A 21,317-nucleotide genomic window follows, 5' to 3' on the forward strand; every position below is an offset into this window, starting at 1 on the left:
CAGGGCTTTGTCAAGCCTGACCTTAAAAACCTCTAAGGAAGGAGATTCTACCACCTCCCTAGGTAACGCATTCCAGTGTTTCACCACCCTCTTAGTGAAAAAGTTTTTCCTAATATCCAATCTAAACCTCCCCCACTGCAACTTGAAACCATTACTCCTCGTTCTGTCATCTGCTACCATTGAGAACAGTCTAGAGCCATCCTCTTTGGAACCCCCTTTCAGGTAGTTGAAAGCAGCTATCAAATCCCCCCTCATTCTTCTCTTCTGCAGGCTAAACAATCCCAGCTCCCTCAGCCTCTCCTCATAACTCATGTGTTCCAGACCCCTAATCATTTTTGTTGCCCTTCGCTGGACTCTCTCCAATTTATCCACATCCTTCTTGAAGTGTGGGGCCCAAAACTGGACACAGTACTCCAGATGAGGCCTCACCAATGTCGAATAGAGGGGAACGATCACGTCCCTCGATCTGCTCGCTATGCCCCTACTTATACATCCCAAAATGCCATTGGCCTTCTTGGCAACAAGGGCACACTGCTGACTCATATCCAGCTTCTCGTCCACTGTCACCCCTAGGTCCTTTTCTGCAGAACTGCTGCCTAGCCATTCGGTCCCTAGTCTGTAGCTGTGCATTGGGTTCTTCCGTCCTAAGTGCAGGACCCTGCACTTATCCTTATTGAACCTCATCAGATTCCTTTTGGCCCATAGAAAGGAGCATAAACACTGCCAAATTAAGTGTAAAAATGTAATAAGAAAAGCCAAAAAGGAGTTTGAAGAACAGCTAGCCAAAAACTCAAAAGGTAATAACAAAATGTTTTTTAAGTACATCAGAAGCAGGAAGCCTGCTAACCAACCAGTGGGGCCCCTGGACAGTTGAGATACAAAAGGAGCACTTAAAGACAATAAAGTCATCGCAGAGAAACTAATTGAATTCTTTGCTTCAGTCTTCATGGCTGAGGATCTTAGGGAGATTCCCAAACCTGAGCCGTCTTTTATAGGTGACAAATCTGAGGAATTGTCACAGACTGAAGTGTCACTAGAGGAGGTTTTGGAATTAATTGAGAAACTTAACAGTAACCAGTCACTGGGACCAGATGGCATTCACCCAAGAGTTCTGAAAGAACTCAAATGTGAAATTGCGGAACTATTAACTATGGTTTGTAACCTGTCCTTTAAATCAGCTACTGTACCCAATGACTGGAAGATAACTAATGTAACGCCAATATTTAAGAAGGGCTCGAGAGGTGATCCTGGCAATTACAGACCAGTAAGTCTAACGTCAGTACCGGGCAAATTAGTTGAAACAATAGTAAAGAATAAAATTGTCAGACACATAGAAGAACATAAATTGTTGCGCAAAAGTCAACATGGCTTCTGTAAAGGGAGATTGTGTCTTACTAATCTATTAGAGTTCTTTGAGGGAGTCAACAAACGTGGACAAGGGGAATCCAGTGGATATAGTGTACTTAGATTTCCAGAAAGCGTTTGACAAGGTCCCTCACCAAAGGCTCTTTAAGTAAATTAAGTTGTCATGGGATAAGAGGGAAGATCCTTTCATGGATTGAGAACTGGTTAAAAGACAGGGAACAAAGGGTAGGAATAAATGGTAAATTTTCAGAATGGAGAGGGGTAACTAGTGGTGTTCCCCAAGGGTCAGTCCTAGGACCAATCCTATTCAACTTATGCATAAATGATCTGGAGAAAGGGGTAAACAGTGAGGTGGCAAAGTTTGCAGATGATACTAAACTGCTCAAGATAGTTAAGACCAAAGCAGACTGTGAAGAACTTCAAAAAGATCTCACAAAACTAAGTGATTGGGCAACAAAATGGCAAATGAAATTTAATGTGGATAAATGTAAAGTAATGCACATTGGAAAAAATAACCCCAACTGTACATACAATATGATGGGGGCTAATTTAGCTACAACAAATCAGGAGAAAGATCTTGGAGTCATCGTGGATAGTTCTCTGAAGACGTCCACGCAGTGTGTAGCAGCAGTCAAAAAAGCAAACAGGGATGTTAGGAATCATTAAAAAAGGGATAGAGAATAAGATGGAGAATATCTTATTGCCCTTATATAAATCCATGGTGCGCCCACATATTGAATACTGCATGCAGATGTGGTCCCCTCATCTCAAAAAAGATATACTGGCATTAGAAAAGGTTCAGAAAAGGGCAACTGAAATGATTAGGAGTTTGGAACGGGTTCTATATGAGGAGAGATTAAAGAGTCTAGGATTTTTCAGCTTGGAAAAGAGGAGACTAAGGGGGGATATGATAGAGGTATATAAAATCATGAGTGGTGTGGAGAAAGTGAATATGGAAAAGTTATTTACTTGTTTCCATAATATAAGAACTAGGGGCCACCAAATGAAATTAATGGGCAGCAGGTTTAAAACAAATAAAAGGAAGTTCTTCTTCACTCAGCACACAGTCAACCTGTGGAACTCCTTGCCTGAGGAGGTTATGAAGGCTAGGATTATAACAGGGTTTAAAAGAGAACTGGATAAATTCATGGAGGTTAAGTCCATTAATGGCTATTAGCCAGGATGGGTAAGGAATGGTGTCCCTAGCCTCTGTTCGTCAGAGGGAGGGAGATGGATGCCAGGAGAGAGTTCACTTGATCATTACCTGTTAAGTTCACTCCCTCTGGGGCACCTGGCATTGGCCACTGTCAGTAGACAGGATACTGGGCTGGATGGACCTTTGGTCTGACCCAGTATGGCCATTCTTATGTTCTTACAGGTTCTGGTCCTCATGTGAAACTTCAATCATCCTGACATCTGCTGGGAGAGTAATACAGCAGTGCACAGACAATCCAGGAAGTTTTTGGAGAGTGTTGGGGACCACTTCCTGGTGCAAGTGCTGGAGGAACCAACTAGGGTCATGCTCCTCTTGACCTACTGCTAACAAACAGGGAAGAATTGGTAGGGGAAGTAGAAGTGGGTGGCAATCTGGGCAGCAGTGACCATGAGATAGTCAAGTTCAGGATCCTGACAAAAGGAAGAAAGGAGAGCAGCAGAATACGGACCCTGGACTTCAGAAAAGCAGACTTTGACTCCCTCAGGGAACTGATGGGCAGGATCCCCTGGGAGGCTAATATGAGGGGCAAAGGAGTCCAGGAGAGCCGGCTGTATTTTAAAGTAGCATTATTGAGGGCGCAGGAACAAACCATCCCGATGGGCAGAAAGAATAGCAAATATGGCAGGGACCAGCTTTGCTTAACAGAGAAATCTTGGGTGAGCTTAAACACAAAAAGGAAGCTTACAAGAAGTAGAAACTTGGACAGATGACTAGGGAGGAATATAAAAATATTGCTCAAGCATGCAGGGGTGTAATCAGGAAGGCCAAAGCACAATTGGAGTTGCAGCTAGCAAGGGATGTGAAGGGTAACAAGAAGGGTTTCTACAGGTATGTTAGCAACAAGAAGGTGGTCAGGGAAAGTGTGGGACTCTTAATGAATGGGGGAGGCAACCTAGTGACAGAGGGTGTGGAAAAAGCTGAAGTACTCAATGCTTTTTTTGCCTCAGTCTTCACAGACAAGGTCAGCTCCTAGACTGCTGCACTGGGCAGCACAGTAAGGGGAGGAGGTGAGCAGCCCTCAGTGGTGAAAGAACAGGTTAAGGGCTGTTTAGAAAAGCTGGGCATACACAAGTCCATGGGGCTGGATGCAATGCATCCAAGGGTGCTGAAGGAGTCAGCTGATGTGATTGCAGAGCCATTGGCCATTATCTTTGAAAACTTGTGGTGATCGGGTGATTGGAAAAAGGCAAATATAGTGCCCATCTTTTAAAAAGGGAAGAAGGAGAATCTGGGGAACTACAGCCTCACCTCAGTCCCTGGAAAAATCATGGAGCAGATCCTCAAGAAATCCATTTTGAAGCACTTGGAGGAGAGGAAGGTGATCAGGAACAGTCAACATGGATTCACCAAGGGCAAATCATGCCTGACCAACCTCATTGCCTTCTATGATGAGATAACTGGCTCTGTGAATATTGGGAAAGTGGTGGATGTGATATATCTTGACTTTAGCAAAGCTTTTGATACAGTCTCCCACAGTATTCTTTCCAGCAAATTAAAGAAGTGTGGGCTGAATGAATGGACTATAAGGTGCATAGAAAGCTGGAAAAAGAAAAGGAGTACCTGTGGCACCTTAGAGACTAACAAATTTATTTGAGCATAAGCTTTCGTGAGCTACAGCATGCACCTGATGAAGTGAGCTGTAGCTCACGAAAGCTTATGCTCAAATAAATTTGTTAGTCTCTAAGGTGCCACAAGTACTTTTTGCGGATACAGACTAACACGGCTGCTACTCTGAAACCTGTCATAGAAAGGTAGCTAGATAGTCTGGCTCAACGGGTAGCGATCAACGGCTCCATGTCTAGTTGGCAGTCGATATCAAGCGGAGTGCCCCAGGGGTCGGTTCTGGGGCCGGTTTTGTTCAACATCTTCATTAATGATCTGGATGATGGGATGGATTGCACCCTCAGCAAGTTTGCGGATGACACTAAGCTGGGGGGAGAGGTAGATACTCTGGAGGGTAGGGATAGAGTCCAGAGTGACCTAGACAAATTGGAGGATTGGGCCAAAAGAAATCTGATGAGGTTCAACAAGGACAAATGCAGAGTCCTGCACTTAGGACGGAAAAATCCCATGCACTGCTACAGGCTGGGGACTGACTGGCTAAGCAGCAGTTCTGCAGAAAAGGACCTGGGGATTACAGTGGATAAGAAGCTGGATATGAATCAACAGTGTGCCCTTGGTGCCAAGAAGGCTAACAGCATATTGGGCTGCATTAGTAGGAGCATTGCGAGCAGATAGAGGGAAATGATTATTCCCCTGTATTCAGCGCTGATGAGGCCACATCTGGAGTATTGCATTCAGTTTTGGGTCTCCCACTACAGAAAGGATGTGGACAAATTGGAGAGAGTCCAGCGGAGGGCAACAAAAATGATTAGGGGGCTGGGGCACATGACTTATGAGGCGAGGTTGAGGGAACTGGGCTTGTTTAGTCTGCAGAAGAGAAGAGTGAGGGCGGATTTGATAGCAGCCTTCAACTACCTGAAGGGGGTTTCCAAAGAGGATGGAGCTCGGCTGTTCTCAGCAGTGGCAGATGACAGAACAAGGAGCAATGGTCTCAAGTTGCAATGGGGGAGGTCTAGGTGGGATATTAGGAAACACTATTTCACTAGGAGGGTGGTGAAGCACTGGAATGGGTTACCTACGGAGGTGGTGGAATCTCCATCCTTAGAAGTCCGGCTTGACAAAGCCCTGGCTGGGATGATTTAATTGAGGTTGGTCCTGCTTTGAGCAGGGGGTTGGACTAGATGACCTCCTGAGGTCTCTTCCAACCCTAATCTTCTATGATTCTAGGATTCTATGATTGAGTCGGATCAGATTATGGCATAATAGCTGACAGATTCTATTTTATTTGTATTTTATTATTTTGAAATTGTGAAGATCAGCAACTACTTAGCTCAGACTGAAGCATCTCATCAAATTTTCTCCATCAAAATGTCTCCTCTTTGTGTGCGATGAGACAATTTAACACACTGTGACAAACAGGAGATGCTTTTGTTTTGCAAACAAATATTTTTGAAAAGAATTTTCATCCAACTTGTTATGATTTCAAGAAACAAACTGGTTTAGTCTGAATGGGATTTCCTGACAGAAAATGGTTTCAATTAAAATTTCCCCATCATCTTAATTCCTGGGCTCTCTCCCTGCCTCTGCAGGGTTTGTTGTGTGTTAGTTAGAACAGGAGTCAAGACTGTTGTCTGGCTCTGCCACCGCATTACTGTGTGGGACCTTGGGTAGGTCACTTCCCTTCTCTGTACCTCAGGATTCCCATCTTTCCCATGGGATTGGGGACAATTCTCTACCTCCAAGCAGTGGTGAGCGTGGGTGAGATAAAGGCTGTTAAAGCCCTCTGTGGGGGAGAAAGGGATGTTTCAAGCTGCTTAGAGCCAAGAATTCTCAACTTGGCTAAAATGTCTAGTCTAAAGAAACAAGAAATAGTTGGGGCCAAATTTTAACCATTGTCTTTTTTAAAGCCCATTCAGGGATATGAGTCCCACTGAGCCATAGAGAAGGGGAGCAACTTGCCCAAAGTCCCACAAGTCAATAGGAAAACCAGCAATGGAACCCAAGGGTCCTGACTCCCAATCCCCTGGTCCAGTCACTACCGCAGAGCGCACACTCTCTGAAAGGCAGGGGGACTGGACAGGAGGGCCTGGTTGTAATTGCCAGCTGTGGGAGGGAGTGTGCAGCCCTGGTTAGTGAAGGGGCCAGGAAATAAGGACTGCTGGGTCCCATCCATGGCTCTGACACTTGGGGTGACCCTGAGTCAGGAGCTGGGAGGTGCTGTCACCCCCGCACTAGGAAGTGTTCTGGACCCCCGGATGCTGACTGAGTTTCTCCATCCCTTGGCAATAAAACAGACTCTTGTTTCTACAGCCAATATACATCACCCCGTGTCATCACCCTGTCTGCTGGCTGGGCAGGGTAACTCCTCAGGTCACCACCCTCTCCAACCTGCCTTGGGCTTGGGGAGTGATGAGGAGGGCGAGGGACAGCTGGCGACACTGAACATCCACCATCCATCTCTCCATCACTGGAGCAAGTTAGTGGTATTAGGGCTCCTCGGTGGCTTCCTCTGTCTGGGGAGAGGCAGAAAGAGGGGGAGAGATCCTCTGCCAAAGGAGATTGGATTTGCAAACATCCCCCAGGAGCCCCTCGCTCTCAGACTGGGCAGGGGCTTCTCTAGAGCCATCTCCAGTGTGTTTGAAAACGTCCCAGCCATGGGGCTCCCAGCCCTTCCCTTTTGGAAGGCTGTTCCCCAGGCTGAGAGTCTCTGAGCTGGACCAGACCCTGCTGAGCATGGAAATCAATGGGAAACGACGGGGCCCTGGGCTTCCTTTGCCTAGGGACTTTGTGACTTTGATGTGGGGAATGGTTTCCCAGGAGAAGTCTGGACTCCTGCGTTCTGTTCCTTCTCTACCCTGGGCGGAAGTGTGACCTAGGATGGGAGGAGGCGGTTGCTTGTCCAAAGTGGTCGATGGTCTTTGTGACTGACCCCACTGTTCTAAAAGGGGGAGACTCCCTGGGTATTGCAGCACCGGGGATGATGAGGGGGAATGTTGGGAGCAGATCATGCAATGAACTCCTGCCAGTGTGTGTGTAGCTTGCACTCCCTGCACCCCTGTGGGGGGAGGAGGAGCTGCTCTGGCTGGGGTGGGGATGGGGAGGGACCGAAAAGGCCCGTTAGTGAGCAGCTGCCTTGATCCCAGACTCTCGCCTGCTCCCTGTTTTGTTCCAGGATGGCCAGGCTCCTGAGGATGTTCTGGAAGAAGGCTCTGCAGGTGGCCCCAGGGCCTGAGGGAAGCAGTTGCTATTTTCCCCAGGAGCAGAGCGGCCCCTCCGTCCCCGCTGGCGGGGAAGGAGCTCCCGGCTGGGCCAGGAGGTGGAAGTGCCCAGCCTTCTGGTGAAGAAAACCCACTCCAGGCACAAGCACTGATCTGGGAGAGGCACTGTCCAGGCCCAAATGGAGCTGGCCCAGGATGTGGCTGGGCAGGTGGGACCCAGCCCAGGAGGGGAGCTGGGCAGGGTGGCTCTGGGGCTTGTTGTGTGGGAAGCCCCAGCCCTGATTCCCGGCAGGAGACATCACCCTGCCCGGTCACTGAGGACCTTCCAGCCTCCCCAGGGCAGGAGGTGGAGTGTCCCTGTCCCAGCAACAGCAGCTCCCCATGGGACAGCAGCAGCACCTGGGACTCTGGCAGCAGCGAGGCCGATGGCTGCCGCTGTTTTGTACCAGGTGAGGAGCCTGGCTGGGCTCAGGGAGGGGTGAGGACGGGGCTGTGAACACCCTGGGCCCAGGCGCTCTACCAGTGCTATGTGGGGCGGGTCCCCAGCCCAGGTGTCTGGACTGAGCCCCATGAACCACACTGACACCAGCAGCAGTCACACAGCTGCCCCTGCAGCAAGGGGAGCTGGCGGGTGGGGGCAGCAAGAGCTGCTGCCACTTTGGTCCCTTGATGCTCCGGGTTGGGGGGGCAGGTACCTCCCAGGGAATCCAGCACAGCAGCGGGGGGGCTTCTCTACTAGGGGCTCCTGAAGCTATTGGAGGCTGAAGGCATCCCCGAGAGGGGGGAGTGTGGGGCCCAATCTGCCCTGGGTCCCTGAGGTGGGAAGAGGGAACATTAACCCTGCTCTCCCCATCACGCCCCTGTCCTTCCCCTGAGTGGCAGCAGGAGTCACCCTGTCCCCTTCTCTCCCTGGTGCAGGGACTCCCAGGGACTCAGAGGATGAGGAGGAGAAGGAACGGGTGGACGTGGCCATAGAGGAGGCTGCTCTCAAGGACATCCGAGAGCAGCTCCAGGGCAGAGAAAAGGTACAAATGTTCCCCAGCTAGGCTGGAACTGAAATTGTCCTGCCCACTCCCTGCCAAAGGTCTTGTCTATGATAATCTACCACCCCTAATGGGAACCTTTCTTCTCTGTGATCTGGGACCCCCAAGATGGGTTTGTTTGTCACACACCAGCCAGAATCTCCTCCCCCCACAGGCACTGTCCCAGTTTCTGACCCTGCTTGTGTAAGAGTTGTGGGTGATTTGGACAATGGGTGGGTCCCCACTATCCCCCACTGGGGAGAAGAGAGAGGAGAAATATTGAGATTGGTCACTAGTGGGCAGTGGAGCTGGAGGGGCAGCTGAGGCTGGGGGACAAGGAATCAGATGGTCCCAACTCAGTAGTCAGGATGCTGTTGAATGGGAACAGTTTTGATAGGTAGAAGGGAAGAAGGGGAATGAGACTAAGCTGGCCGGGAATCCTGGGAGGAGGCCAAGTTTGTTGGGCAGGAAGGAATCGGAGGAGCGGGAGGCAGGTGGGGGGATCCTGCTAGGCATGGTGGGCGCTGGCTATGTAATCTTCTCACTGGGAAGTGTCAGTGAGGCCCGAATCTCGCACGCTCCTTTGTCTCCTTTGGGTATCACAGGAGCTCATTGAGGAGCTGCTTGGCAACTCTCCACCTGCCGTCCTCGCCAACTCCCTGATTGCTGTGGGCAACCTCAGGTACCGAGACCCTCTTGCCCAGTTCCCCTAACCCCGGTGCTGCTCAGGCCTAGGGCTGGGAGTCACGGCCCCTCCCGCTCCCAGGTCACCTCCCAAGGGTGACTCCTCTGACAGAGGTGGTGGGGAAGGTTCACTCTCCTGGCTCGGCTGTTCTTTTCACTCCAGTAACATTACAGGGGCCTTGGGGCGAGGCTCACTCCCAGGGTCAGATACAGGAGGGGCAGCAGGGTCCAGGGAACAGGCGCTATTCCTGCCCTGCCCCAGATGTGAGGCCTTGGCCTGGTCCTTCCCTGGCTCGGTGCCTCAGTTTCCATTCTCATAGATTCATAGAATATCAGGGTAGGAAGGGACCTCAGGAGGTCATCTAGTCCAACCCCCTGCTCAAAGCAGGACCAATCCCCAATTTTTGCCCCAGATCCCTAAATGGCCCCCTCAAGGATTGAACTCACAACCCTGGGTTTAGCAGGCCAATGCTCAAACCACTGAGCTATCCCACCCCATTCTCACCAGACTGTGCCTATTTCCTGCAGTTTCACATCTGTGTTGGTGCCAATCCCACCCCCGCACTGCACAGTCCGATACTGGCTCCTCTCTCTTGCCAGCACCATGAAACCTGCCCTGGAGCCAGAGCTGGAGACTCCCCTCCTGTGAGCTGCCCTGCATGCCATCTTCACCCTGGGCATGGAGAAGAACGCCACCCAAGATGGCTCTAGATCATCCTTCTCCTCTCTGCCAGGAGCAGGAGTGGCCTATGGTCCCTGCTTCCCTCATTTGCTGGAGCTCCAGAGATAGGGGTGGGGAGGGCAGAGATGGAACAAGCTGCAGGGTTGGATCCTTCCCTCCAGGGGGGATGATGTTACCCCTCTAGGGGGAATTCCTTCCATCCTTCCACATGCTGTGTTTTGCCCAGCAGCCCAGCTTCCATCCATAGCAGCTTGGCTGTTCCATACTCTGCTGCCTACAAGGTCCTCTGCAGAGACCCCTCTTCCCATCCTGCCATGGATCAAAGAGCCAGCTGTCATCGTGCCATGAATCCTTGCTAATTGCCTGCAGTGGGATGTGAATGACAGAGGCTAGGATATGTATTTGGGGGTCTCACCAGTGCTTCCCAAAGACCCCTCTTCCCATCCTGTGGCAGGTATAGCCCCAGTTTCCCTAACTCTGACCTATGGTTCTCCCTCGCTTTGCAGGCTCTGCACAAAGTCTTGCCAGAGCTCCTGGACACCATGCTGGGGAACCTGCTGGCAGAGTCCCCAGACACCGACAGGCTCCACTACATCTTAGAGGTGAGCCCCATGAGGAGGGGGACAGGGGGCAATTTTACCTTAACTTTTAAGAGGACTGCTAAGGAGAGACTGGAAGATCCATTTTCCAGTTTGCCCTCCTAGCTGGTCCCACAGTGGGCCATCCTTGGTCGGGGCAATGCCGTGTCAGGCCCTTCATCTTTGAAGGACAGAAGAAGGAGCTGGGACTTCAAGCCAGAACTCTGCCTGGTTCTGTTGAGCACTAACCACAGGGTCCCTAGCTGGCTTGGGGAGTGAGAGTCTGAACCCCCGTGTGGGATCCAGGTCCTCAGAGAATAGGCACAGGCTCCTCAGAGAAACAGGAGGACCCCAGGGAATCTGCCCTTGTCTCCGACGGGCCCTGAGATTCCTGGGGGAATGGTGCTTACAGTCACTCCCTTCATCCACCAAAGGACTTGAGAGTCAGGGAGGGGTGAGGGTCTGTCTCTTTCCTGGTGAACTGTTCAGGAATCAGGAGTTCAGGAAGGATGGGACCAGCCCCGACACCAAACACTGTCCCAATCTAGAGAGACACTGACAAGTTGTGACCTGCAGAATACAAGTATCGGCTTGGGGGCAACAATCCCCTTATAAAGCTCTGCGATCAATGACTCAGATATTCCCCCCCTGCGCACAGTGTCTCAGCCCCCTGGGGATGGGAAGGGGCTCATTTGCACAGCACGTGCACCTGCCTATTGATCCTGACCTGCCTCTTTCCCCCACAGCACGTAAACTTCTGGCTCATGTCCCAAGAGAGAGCCAGGGCTGTTAGGAGCATCACGGCCCTGCTCAGATTCACCATCACCCTCCCTGAGTTTGATGTTAGTGACCTCTGACCCCAGCTTCTTGACTCCAGGCGTAGACTGGCCCCAACGGGCTGTAGGATTTGCTGCTGCAGAGGCTATCAGTTAGGAGTGTTCCCCTTGGGGATGCAGAATCAGAGCAGGGAATGAGCGAGGCTTGAGTCAAGTCCTTCTTTTCCTGGTTGGTGATGACTCTGGGCCTTTAAGGGGACCATGCTCCAGTCCGTGCTCCAACCAGGTTCATGCCTGGCCTTGGGTCCCTTCTTGGTATCCTGGAGCAACTCTAGGCTCCCTTGGGGGCAGAGAAAATGAAGGGTCTAGCTCTGTCTTCTTTCCCCCAGCATCTCCTGCACAGGGGCTGAGGGGAAGAAGACTCCTGGCCCAGGGGGGACTGGGAGCTGACAGAAAAATGTTGATGGAGTCCCTTCTCCTCTCCCTTCCATTAGATCTCAGCCGAGTTCCCTAGGATGGGTCACCATGTGGCACAGCTGGCTCTGTTTGTCGGTGACCCAGCCAAGGACATCAGCCAGCAGGCCAGGGAGGGGGTTTACCGGCTCTACCAGCTGCTGCTGCACCAGAGGGTAAGGAACCCAGCTGGGAAATGGGACCCAATAGGAGTGACCACAGCTGGGTAATGAGACCCCAGCCAATTTCTCTCAGCCTGACCCCAGCTGGAGGATGAGTCTCTCTCTGTCTCGCTCTCTGTTCTGCTCCACCCCCTCCAATTCTATTGGGCCAGGGATGCAGCGAAGACTCTGCCCACTGTGCAGCCACCAGTTTCCTATCCAGCCCCCAGTGGGAGAGGCTGGTACTAAAGGTCCCACGTTGGAGCCTCGCTAGTTGCCATGATTTGTGTGTCTCACATGGATCCATTGCTATGTGGCATAAGGAGAATCCCCGGGTGGGTGAGTTAGCGTAGGATTGTGGCTATAGGTTTGTCTCCACAACTTGTCCCCCTGGCTGATACCTGAGGGTCAGAGAGGAGAGCACTGGGTCAGTGAGTCACTATTGCCTGGCCAGACCCTTGCTAGATTCCCTGCCCCATAGAAGCAGAGAAAGGAGGTGGGGTTTGCCCAATGCCATCACCAGTCAGGAAGCAGAATGCCCCAACCTGGGAACTGGGTAGGGGACACAGTGAACTCCGAAACCACTATGGACCATATGCGCCCCCTCATGTCTCTGGACCCGGCCAGGGAATGGTAGAGTGCCTGGACCTCAGCCGCTCTTCCAAAGAAGCCCATTATCACTGACCCAAGTTGTGGCTACTTGATGCACAGGTAGAAAATCAAAGACTCCCCTTCGCACGTCTGCGGTGAGAACATCCAAACCCTTGAACACCCCATAACACAGTGCCCCAGAATTGGAGTCCAAGGTGAAATGGGGGATCTCCACAACGTCACAGAGGAGGCCTTCGAAGGGCTCCTGGATCTACAAGTGCATCTACAGAATGCTGCTCTGCAGACGCCGTGTGAGAGAGACACTGAGCTTGTCCTCCCTCCCACAAGCTGAACTACTGCCCCAGAACAAAAGGTTCACAGGCGTGTCTGTGTGTTGGGGACTGGGACCTGAGTCTCCTGGTCCTTGTCATGGTGCAGTTTGGATTCCCCTTGGGAGAAGCGCAGGAGCTCCAGGCGCCAGACCCAGCTACTAGAGAAATCACTCAGTTGGGGGGGAATAGAGCTTTGGTCTGTCAGCTCCAAACACAACACCCCCCCCCCCACACACATACACATATACACTCTACCTCTAGCCACTGAGGTGCAGGAGATCTCTCTGCTGGAAGCAATGCAGGGTCCTCTGTCATCGCTGTGAGCTGCACACCAGAGCGTCCCTGCTCCCACACACACAGAGCCATTTCCAGCCCAGCCCCTGCGATAAATTGCCCTCCAGAAAGAGCCACTACAGGCTTTGGATCCCTTAGTGCCTGCCACCTTTTACTAAAGGGCTTCCCTGAGCCAGGGGCCCCTGAAAGCCTCCAGGGAATGAGCTGCCTGGGCTGGAGCAGCTCTCTGCCCCTGGGTCACTAGAGGGTGATGCTGTTCTAGCCCCAGCACGTGGAGCCTGGCTTTGGGCAACCTGCTAAGGCCTTGCGTCCTCTTGGTTTCAGGTCTTCGGAAAGTTCTTCTCAGAGGGGAGAGAAGATTCTTCCTCCAGATGGCAGTGCTGGCCATCCATTCCCCTCTGCTGCCTGTCAGCCAGGCTGGGCTGGTCCTGGCCTCCTCCCTCCTGGGGGAAGTCCAGCAGCTGATGGGGGACAAGGTGAGCAGCTGCATTGGACTCAGGAGATTGGGGGGGGGGCAGGGCCTCATTCCCATCCTATCGCCATTCACTGGCCTGGGAGCAAGGAGCCTGGTGGGGAATGAGAGTCGGAGCAGGTGCCATCTTTAGCAAGGCTAATTAATTGCAAGCATTACCTCATCCTGGATTTAGGTTCTTAGGACACGATACTATCAGTCCTGGGAAGGGCAGGAGAGTCCCCTAAGTGCCCTCTGCGAGCCTTTCCTGCCTGCCCCACAGGGCTGCACCCAGTTCCCTGTGGCCTAGTGTCCGTGTCACCCGAGCCACCATCCAGAGTTGTTTCCATCACTGGCAGCCTGAGAGGCCAAGGACTGACTGGTGACGGCAATTGACCGGGCAGGGCCAAGGCACATGGGCGGGGGACGCTTGTCCTGCTGCTGGCAGGGCTGGATCCACACTTGAGAGAACAGGAGGATTCGGTCAGCAGGGGCTGCTGACCTGGCCCATTCGCCAGGGCTGCCATCCTGTGGCTTCAGCATTAGTCACTGGTGTGACTTGGGGAAGGATCTCAACCTCCCACCATCCCACTTCACTGCTGCCAGAATCCCTCCTGCCCCCCCCCACTGGAGCCCCCTCCCTGCCCTACCTGGGTAGGGGTGGGGGTGAGGTTGGAGGAGAGGGTTCTGAGAACTTGAGCTGTATCCCCAGGTGGGTTGGGAGTGGAACAGCTGTTAGGGGCATTGAGGGGGACGCGGCAGGAGCTCACCCTACAGGGACAGGGGTTGGTACTGGAAGCCGCTAGAGAGGACAACAAGACTCCATCCTGGGGGTCAGGAGGGTGAATCCATCCCTCGGATGTGCGCAGGTGCTGGGGGGAAATGCTGCTGGTTCCAGGTGCCCTTAATCCCGTAGGCGCCGACTACGTGGGTGCTCCGGGGCTGGAGCACCCACCGGGAAAAATTGGTGGGTGCTCAGCACTGGCCCCCCCCAGCTCCCCTCCGCTACACCTCTGCCTCCTCCCCTGAGCGCAGCGCTCCACTTCTCCCCCCCCCCACTCCCCGGTTCAAGGGCAGGGCAAGCCTGGGAGCGGGAGGGAGGGGGAGAAGAGGAGAGGTGGCAGCGCGCCCAGGGGAGGAGGCGGAGCAGAGGTGAGCTGGGGCAGGGAGCGGTTCCTCTGTGCGCCCCCCCAGGTTACTTCCTGAGGGGCCCCCCCCCGCTCACCTCTGTTCCACCTCCTCCCCTGATCGCGCCGCCTCTCCGCTTCTCCCCCCTCCCTCCCAGGCTTGCCGGGGAGGAGGGAAAATGCGGCGTGCCCAGGGGAGGAGGCAGGGCAGGGAATTTTGGCGAAGGGGTTGGAATGGGGGCGGGGCGGAGAGGGGGTGGAGTTGGGGCGGGGCTGGAGGCAGGGGGCACGAACACCCACCGGCGCCGGCTAAAGTTAGTGCCTATGGTTAATCCTGAGTCTATGACACGTTCTCGTTCCCTTGCAGCAGGAGGACGTCACGGCCAATATTAGGCACCAGCTCCACGTCATCCGCCCCTTGCGCCTGCTGCCCGAGGCGCTGCAGGGGCTGTGCCACATCGGATGCCTTGAAAGGTTCCCCTCCCATGTTCAGCAACTCCCGCTCCCTGCTGCAGGTCGTGCTCTGGCTCACTGTAAATGGGGAGCTAGTGGATGGGGAAATGGAGCCCCCGGCAGTGATAGAAATTCTCTCCCCTCTTTGTGGAGCAGGGTCCTTCCCTCTGCCCCCAAAATTCCTTCATCTGGGGCATGAGCTCTTCCTCTCACTCTCTTTCCCCTCCCCCCATTCCTTGGCCTGACCCCCATCCCATTCCCCCTGCGCCCAGGCAGAGCTCTCCCTGACCCATATGGTGCAGAGAGGTCTTTGGGTCATGGCTACAGCCCCTCTGCCCTACTGAAGCTCGGAAAGCTCCACTTTTGAGGAGATGGGGATGGGACAGAGACTCAGGGCTAGCTTCACCTTCCGCCCTTTATTCTCCCCTTGGCCCTTCCACGGGGTCTCCGAGTGGGAAATGGATAGGAGCCTCCTCCCCAGCTGTCTCCCAGGCCCTGGGATCTGTCACCGCCTCCCAGATGGGGGCAGCCTGCAGCTGAGCCACCTCAGGGAGCAGTGGGGACAGGTCACTTCGTCCCATCAACCCAAGCAGTGCTGGGTCTCAAAGCGGCTTAAATGGAAGACCCGCCCCCTCGTGGAGGTAAGAGCCATTTACCCCTCGGGGCATCTCTGAAGGTGGGGATAATTCTGACCCGCATTTAGAAAGTGTTTGATCCTCTGCTCTTGCTTCCCAAGTCCCTGCCCTCCTTGCCCCATATGGGCCTCTGCCTTATTCCTCAAACTTCCACACCCAAATCACTGCCTGTCTGGACCACACCCCCCCAACTGCAAGGTCTCATATACAGTCTCCTGAAGCTGCCACTAGATCCGAAACAGGAAATCGCAGTTCCTGTGCACTGCCCTGCATGGAGTATAAACCATGGCCATGGGCAGGTAGATCATCAACCTACTCCTCTGTCCCAGGAGCAGGAAGGCCTCTGGTCCATGGATGCCATGCTGAAGAGCCTGCTGACAGCAACCTCCAGCACATCTGGGAGTTGAGCACAATGGGGAGGGGCAACAGGAATTTTACTGTAACCCTGGGGAGGCCTGGAAATGAGAGACTGGATGATCCACATTTCCATTGTGTCATGCTACCTGAGAGCACATTGGGCCACCCTTAGTCAGAGCAGTCAGTGCAGAGCAGTGTTGGGGCCCTGCCTCCTTCAGGGACAGAGGGAAGGCGCTGGTGCTCTAAGACAGGGCTCTGCCTGGTTCTGCTGAGCACTAACTCCAGGGCCCCAGGCAGGCTTGCGGAGTGAGAGCATCAGACTCCTGTGAGATCCAGGAGAAGGTCTGCAGAGAAGAGCAGTGGCTCCTTCCTAGGGAGCTGCTGAGAGTCACAAGGAGGGAATCAGCCCTTCTCTTCCGTGGACACAAATTATTGTAAGGAGCAGGAGACTGTCCTTTGTCCAACAGAGACCTGCCCTAGATCTCACCCACAAACCTGGGAGAGACCTGGGAACTGAACTGGGTCCCACCCCAGCACTTCCCCTGCTACACTCTCTTCTCTCCTCCCACTTTGGCTATGTTGCTGTGGGTCTGTGAACGTGAAACAAACAGGAACTACTTCTCCATCTTTGAGGTTCTGCTCAGGACACCCAGAACCATCAGCCACTGTTACCCTGTGCCAGACACGCCAGCCTCTCTACCTTGCCAGCAAACTCTTCAAGACTCTGCTAGACTAAAACTAACATGCAGGTAACAATCAGTGAACCACACCAGCCCGGCTCTGCCTTCCCTGGTGCTGCCGCAGCCCAGCCTGGGGGGCAGGCACCTCCCAGGGAATCCAGCACAGTGGCGGGGGGGGGGAAGGGGCTCCTGAAGCTATTGGAGGCTGAAGGCATCCCCGAGAGGGGGAGTGTGGGGCCCAATTTGCCCTGGGTCCCTGAGGTGGGAAGAGGGAACATTAACTCTGCTCTCCCCACCACTCCCCTGTCCTTCCCCTGAGTGGCAGCAGGAGTCACCCTGTCCCCTTCTCTCCCTGGTGCAGGGACTCCCAGGGACTCAGAGGATGAGGAGGAGAAGGAACGGGTGGACGTGGCCATAGAGGAGGCTGCTCTCAAGGACATCCGAGAGCAGCTCCAGGGCAGAGAAAAGGTACAAATGTTCCCCAGCTAGGCTGGAACTGAAATTGTTCACCACCCCTAATGGGAACCTTTCTTCTCTGTGATCTGGGACCCCCAAGATGGGTTTGTTTGTCACACACCAGCCAGAATCTCCTCCCCCCACAGGCACTGTCCCAGTTCCTGACCCTACTTGTGTAAGAGTCGTGGGTGATTTGGACAATGGGTGGGTCCCCACTATCCCCCACTGGGGAGAAGAGAGAGGAGAAATATTGAGATTGGTCACTAGTGGGCAGTGGAGCTGGAGGGGCAGCTGAGGCTGGGGGACAAGGAATCAGATGGTCCCAACTCAGTAGTCGGGATGGTGTTGAATGGGAACAGTTTTGACAGGTAGGAGGGAAGAAGGGGAATGGGACCAAGCTGGCCAGGAATCCTGCCTTCCCTGGCGCAGCCGCAGCCCAGCCAGCCCGGCTGTGCCTTCACAGGGCCCACGCCAGCCCAGCCGACCCGGCTCTGCCTTCCTTGGTGCTGTGCCGGCCCAGCTCTGCCTTCCTTGGTGCTACACCAGCCCAGCCAGCCTGGCTCGGCCTTCGCAGGGCCCACACCAGCCCAGCCAGTCCTCCTGGCAGCTCTCTGTCTTGAATACTATCCAAGGAGATCAGTACAGAGTCACACAGACAGTTCATAAAATGCTACAGACAATCCCCACCTTTGTCACAAGGCACTCTCCCCTCACAGTCGCTGGTGGCCCCGGCTGCCCCTCTTGGACCTGATGGCTGGTGTTGAAAAACTAATATTAAGGACTCAGACTGTTGTGGAGGGTTCCCTAACCCAGGTCGTTTCCCCCTGGAGTCTGGGAGTGAAGCTTGGGGCCTGGACAAACCTCCACAGCCCACGTAGAACTGCATCTCAGCGCCAGGCAAGGGGTCCCTGTATGCACAGCTGCCCTACCCCAGAGGTGGCTGCATCTCACCGCTGGCCGAGGGGTCCCTGTATAAACAGCTGCACCAAACTAGAGGTGGCTGCATCTCAGCACCAGGGAAGGGGTCCCCGTATAAAGTCCCCACACTACCCCAAGGCGGTTTGGTGTCTGTGGGGTCTGGCCCTTGGGCAGAGAGCAGGAGCATGGCCCTGGTTGTCCTGCCTGGGAGCTGGGGGGGGTGGCCGAGTCTCATCAGGTCTGGTGCCCCCTGTTCGTTGGCATCTGGTGCCTGCGAAGTGCAGCCCAGCCTGGTCTTGTTACCACTGGGCGTGGTGTCCCCAAGCCAACCTGTTCCCAGGGGAAGGCCCCATGCTGAGGAGGTTGCATGTGGCCCAGAGGGTGGGGGGCTAGTGGTGGGGGAGTCATGCTGTCCCTGCCACCACCACCCCCTGCCCAGAGCAGATGCCATGTGCTGTATCTGGGGCTGTCGCCATGGCACAAGCACAGAGACCCCCTGAGGGGATCCCAGAATAGGCCTTTGTTGTGGCCATGTTGCCGTGGTTCTGGGAACAGGAACGGCCCAAGTCTCTGATGCCCGCCTGAGCCGTCCCTGCCCTGCCCCCAGGCCTCCTTTGCCCTTCCTTCCCCCACCCAGAGACTCAGGCAAACAACAGAGGGAGGCGGGAGCAGGCCTCCGGGACTCGACCCTGTGGGGGTGGGGGGCTCAGTTGCTCATGAGCGCCCCAGAGCTTCCCCAGCCGACCCCAATCTCTGCAGTTCCCCAGACTGGCAGGGCCCCCCACGCTGCCCCTCACAAGCCAGAGTCTCCAGCAGGAAGCATACCTGGCAGGCAGGGCAGGATCTGCAGGGGGCATGGGGAAGATAAAGGGGTGGCAGCTTGTACCAGCAGGGGATAGAACCCAGGAGTCCTGGCTCCCAGCCCCCCTGGTAGATTCTGCCAAGGACAACCCAGTGTTGGGATGGGGGGCTGGCTGGGGGCAATTCCCAGCAGTCAGTGCTTACCCCCAGTGCCCCCATGTGGTGAAAGGGGCCTCATATCTGTCTTACCAAAAGTAACACCACAGGCCCAGACTGTATGTGGGGTTCTCACATTGCAGTGTGAGGGAGATATGTTCTCTGATGTCTCGGCATGAACCACACGTCCTGGACAATCCTGGCTACCTTCCTTCTTGAGAAATGTTCCCATCTCCACCTCCCTATGCCCATGCAGCCTGTCCAGGTGCTAGTCCACCACTTCCACACCCACCCCAGAGGTGGCTGCATCTCAGTGCTGGGCGAGAGGTCCCCATTTAAACAGCCCCTGCTCCCAGCCCAGAAGGGCTGTATCTCAGTGCCCGGCAAGGTGTCCCTGTATAAACAGCTCCTGTGCCCCACCCCAGAGGTGGCTGTATCTCCGTGCCTGGCAAGGGGTCCCTGTATACCGTGGCAGAAAATGCTTTGGGCTCTGTTGGGGGGAAGGTGTTTCCTGGAGCTTCACCCCAGCAGGGTCTCTGCCCTGCTCCAGCTCCCCAGTGGGTTTCCAGGGTGGGGCGCTCCCCTGCTGTCAGGAGCTGACTTTCCAGGAACACCTGGGACAAGCTAATCCTGGACAGAGGGTACTGGGGGGCCAGGGGGAGGGGAGCAGTAAATGAGAGTGGGGGCTGGGGGACTGGAGTATCCAGTGCCAGCTGGTAAAAATAACCCAGATAAGTGCCTGCTAATCCCGGCCCAGCGAGTGCCAGCCCCCGGCACTGACCGCACCCGACCCCTGGCCCGCACTGCCAGCTGGGATCTGCCAGCCACCACGGGACCCTTTCCAGCTCGGGGTGGACGGGATAAAAGGCTCATCCCAGGCCAGCGGACAGACAGACGGGAAGGTAGAGGCTCCCCTGTGCATACTGTGGGGCTCCAGCTCCAGGAGGCAGGTAAGTGGGGTCCCTCTTTCATCTGGTGCCCCCCAAGCCCACAGGGTTCCACTGATTTATCTGGGTGGGCCTCTCAATGCTGCCCTTCTCTTGCTGCTGGCAGCTCCCAGCCTGAAGATGCCGGGGGGTGTCCAGGGCTGCTGGTCCCACATTCACTGCACATGGTGCTGGGGCACTGACACCAGGGCCACTTCCTCCCCTGAGCAAGTCCAGGTATTAGCCGGGACTCCTGGGTTCTATCCCAAACTCTGGGAGGGGAGTGGGGTCTAGTGATTCCAGCAGGAGGGCTGGGAGCCAGGTTGCTTCCCTGGCTCTGCCTCTGACTAAGGCCTTGACTGCGCTCGGAAGTGATACAGGGTTTGCTGCCGGTATGAATTTGGTGCCCGAACCCAGGGTTGTAGAGGGGCCTGGGGCAGTTCAGGCTCAGTGGGGCAGGAAGAGGTGTCACCGGGGCAAGGGAGCTGTTCTTCCCCAGGTGCAGAGCATCAGTGGGACCTGGAGTCTGTCCAAACTCCACAGGCTGGAAGGGGAGCCCAGTGTGGGGGGTATGTCCCCTTGGTCCACAGCTGGGCATCTACAGGAAGCCATGTCTTGGTGCCCCAGGCCCATGCAGAGAGGGATGGAGAAGCTGCTGTCAGGCCCCAAGGGGCTTGGGAGGGGCTGTTATTCAATGGGACATAACCTTGTGTGAAACAAACCCTGTACTCCATCACAGGTGGCTACGTCTCAGCACTGGGCGAGGTCCCTGTATAAACAGCCCCCCGTACCCCTCCCCAGAGGCAGTCGCATCTCAGCACAGGGCGAGGGGTCCCTGTATAAGCAGCTGTCACAGATCCACAGGAGCAGTGCTATGCCCCAGCTTTTAAATTGTCTCTTGGAGGAATCCTGAGTGCCAAACCCCTGAGGGGTCTCACTCGCCCTTCAGGGCAGGCCACCTGGCCTCACCGCCCCCAAGCTCCAGCCTCCTGCTCCACCCTGTGAGCTCTGCCCAGTGAGCCCACCTGAGCCAGAGCCCTGGGGGAGACTTGTCTGCTGTGCAGGGGCCCAGGCGTCCCCAAACGGATCAGGGTGCATTAGCCAGCTGGGCACGGCATGGGCATAGGGTTGCCAACTTTCTACTTTCACAAAACGAAATACCCTTGCCCTGCCCCTCCTCTGAGACCCCGCGGCCAACTGGACAGTCAATGGCCCAGTCAGTGGCGCTGACCAGAGCCACCAGGATCCCTTTTCAACGAGGTGTTCCAGTCGAAAACCGGATGCCTGGTTACCGTAGGTGGGCAGCCCTGAGGCCAGCATGGCGAAGCAAAGGTGCCGACGCCAGCCGTGTCTCAGTGCTGGGCTGGTGATGTCCGTGTCCCCCGGGGGCCGTCTGGGCACTGCTCCCGGTGGTAACAACCC

General features: G+C 54.9%; 1 protein-coding gene across 1 annotated transcript; it reads left to right on the top strand.

The window, feature by feature from the left end:
* Positions 1–8,294: 8,294 nt before the first annotated feature.
* Positions 8,295–13,400, top strand: LOC311511966 (protein MROH8-like; the record flags this gene model as incomplete). Its single annotated transcript, XM_084612940.1, has 5 exons — positions 8,295–8,387; positions 8,990–9,066; positions 10,257–10,352; positions 11,599–11,733; positions 13,260–13,400. The coding sequence occupies exons 3-5, from the start codon at positions 10,293–10,295 to the stop codon at positions 13,398–13,400; spliced, it is 336 nt and encodes a 111-aa protein (XP_084469066.1). The 5' UTR covers positions 8,295–8,387; positions 8,990–9,066; positions 10,257–10,292.
* Positions 13,401–21,317: the final 7,917 nt, after the last annotated feature.

The sequence above is a fragment of the Lepidochelys olivacea genome, assembly GCF_965140295.1.
Source record: "Lepidochelys olivacea isolate rLepOli2 genome assembly, chromosome: 23".
In the NCBI taxonomy this organism is placed as follows: Eukaryota; Metazoa; Chordata; order Testudines; family Cheloniidae; genus Lepidochelys; species Lepidochelys olivacea.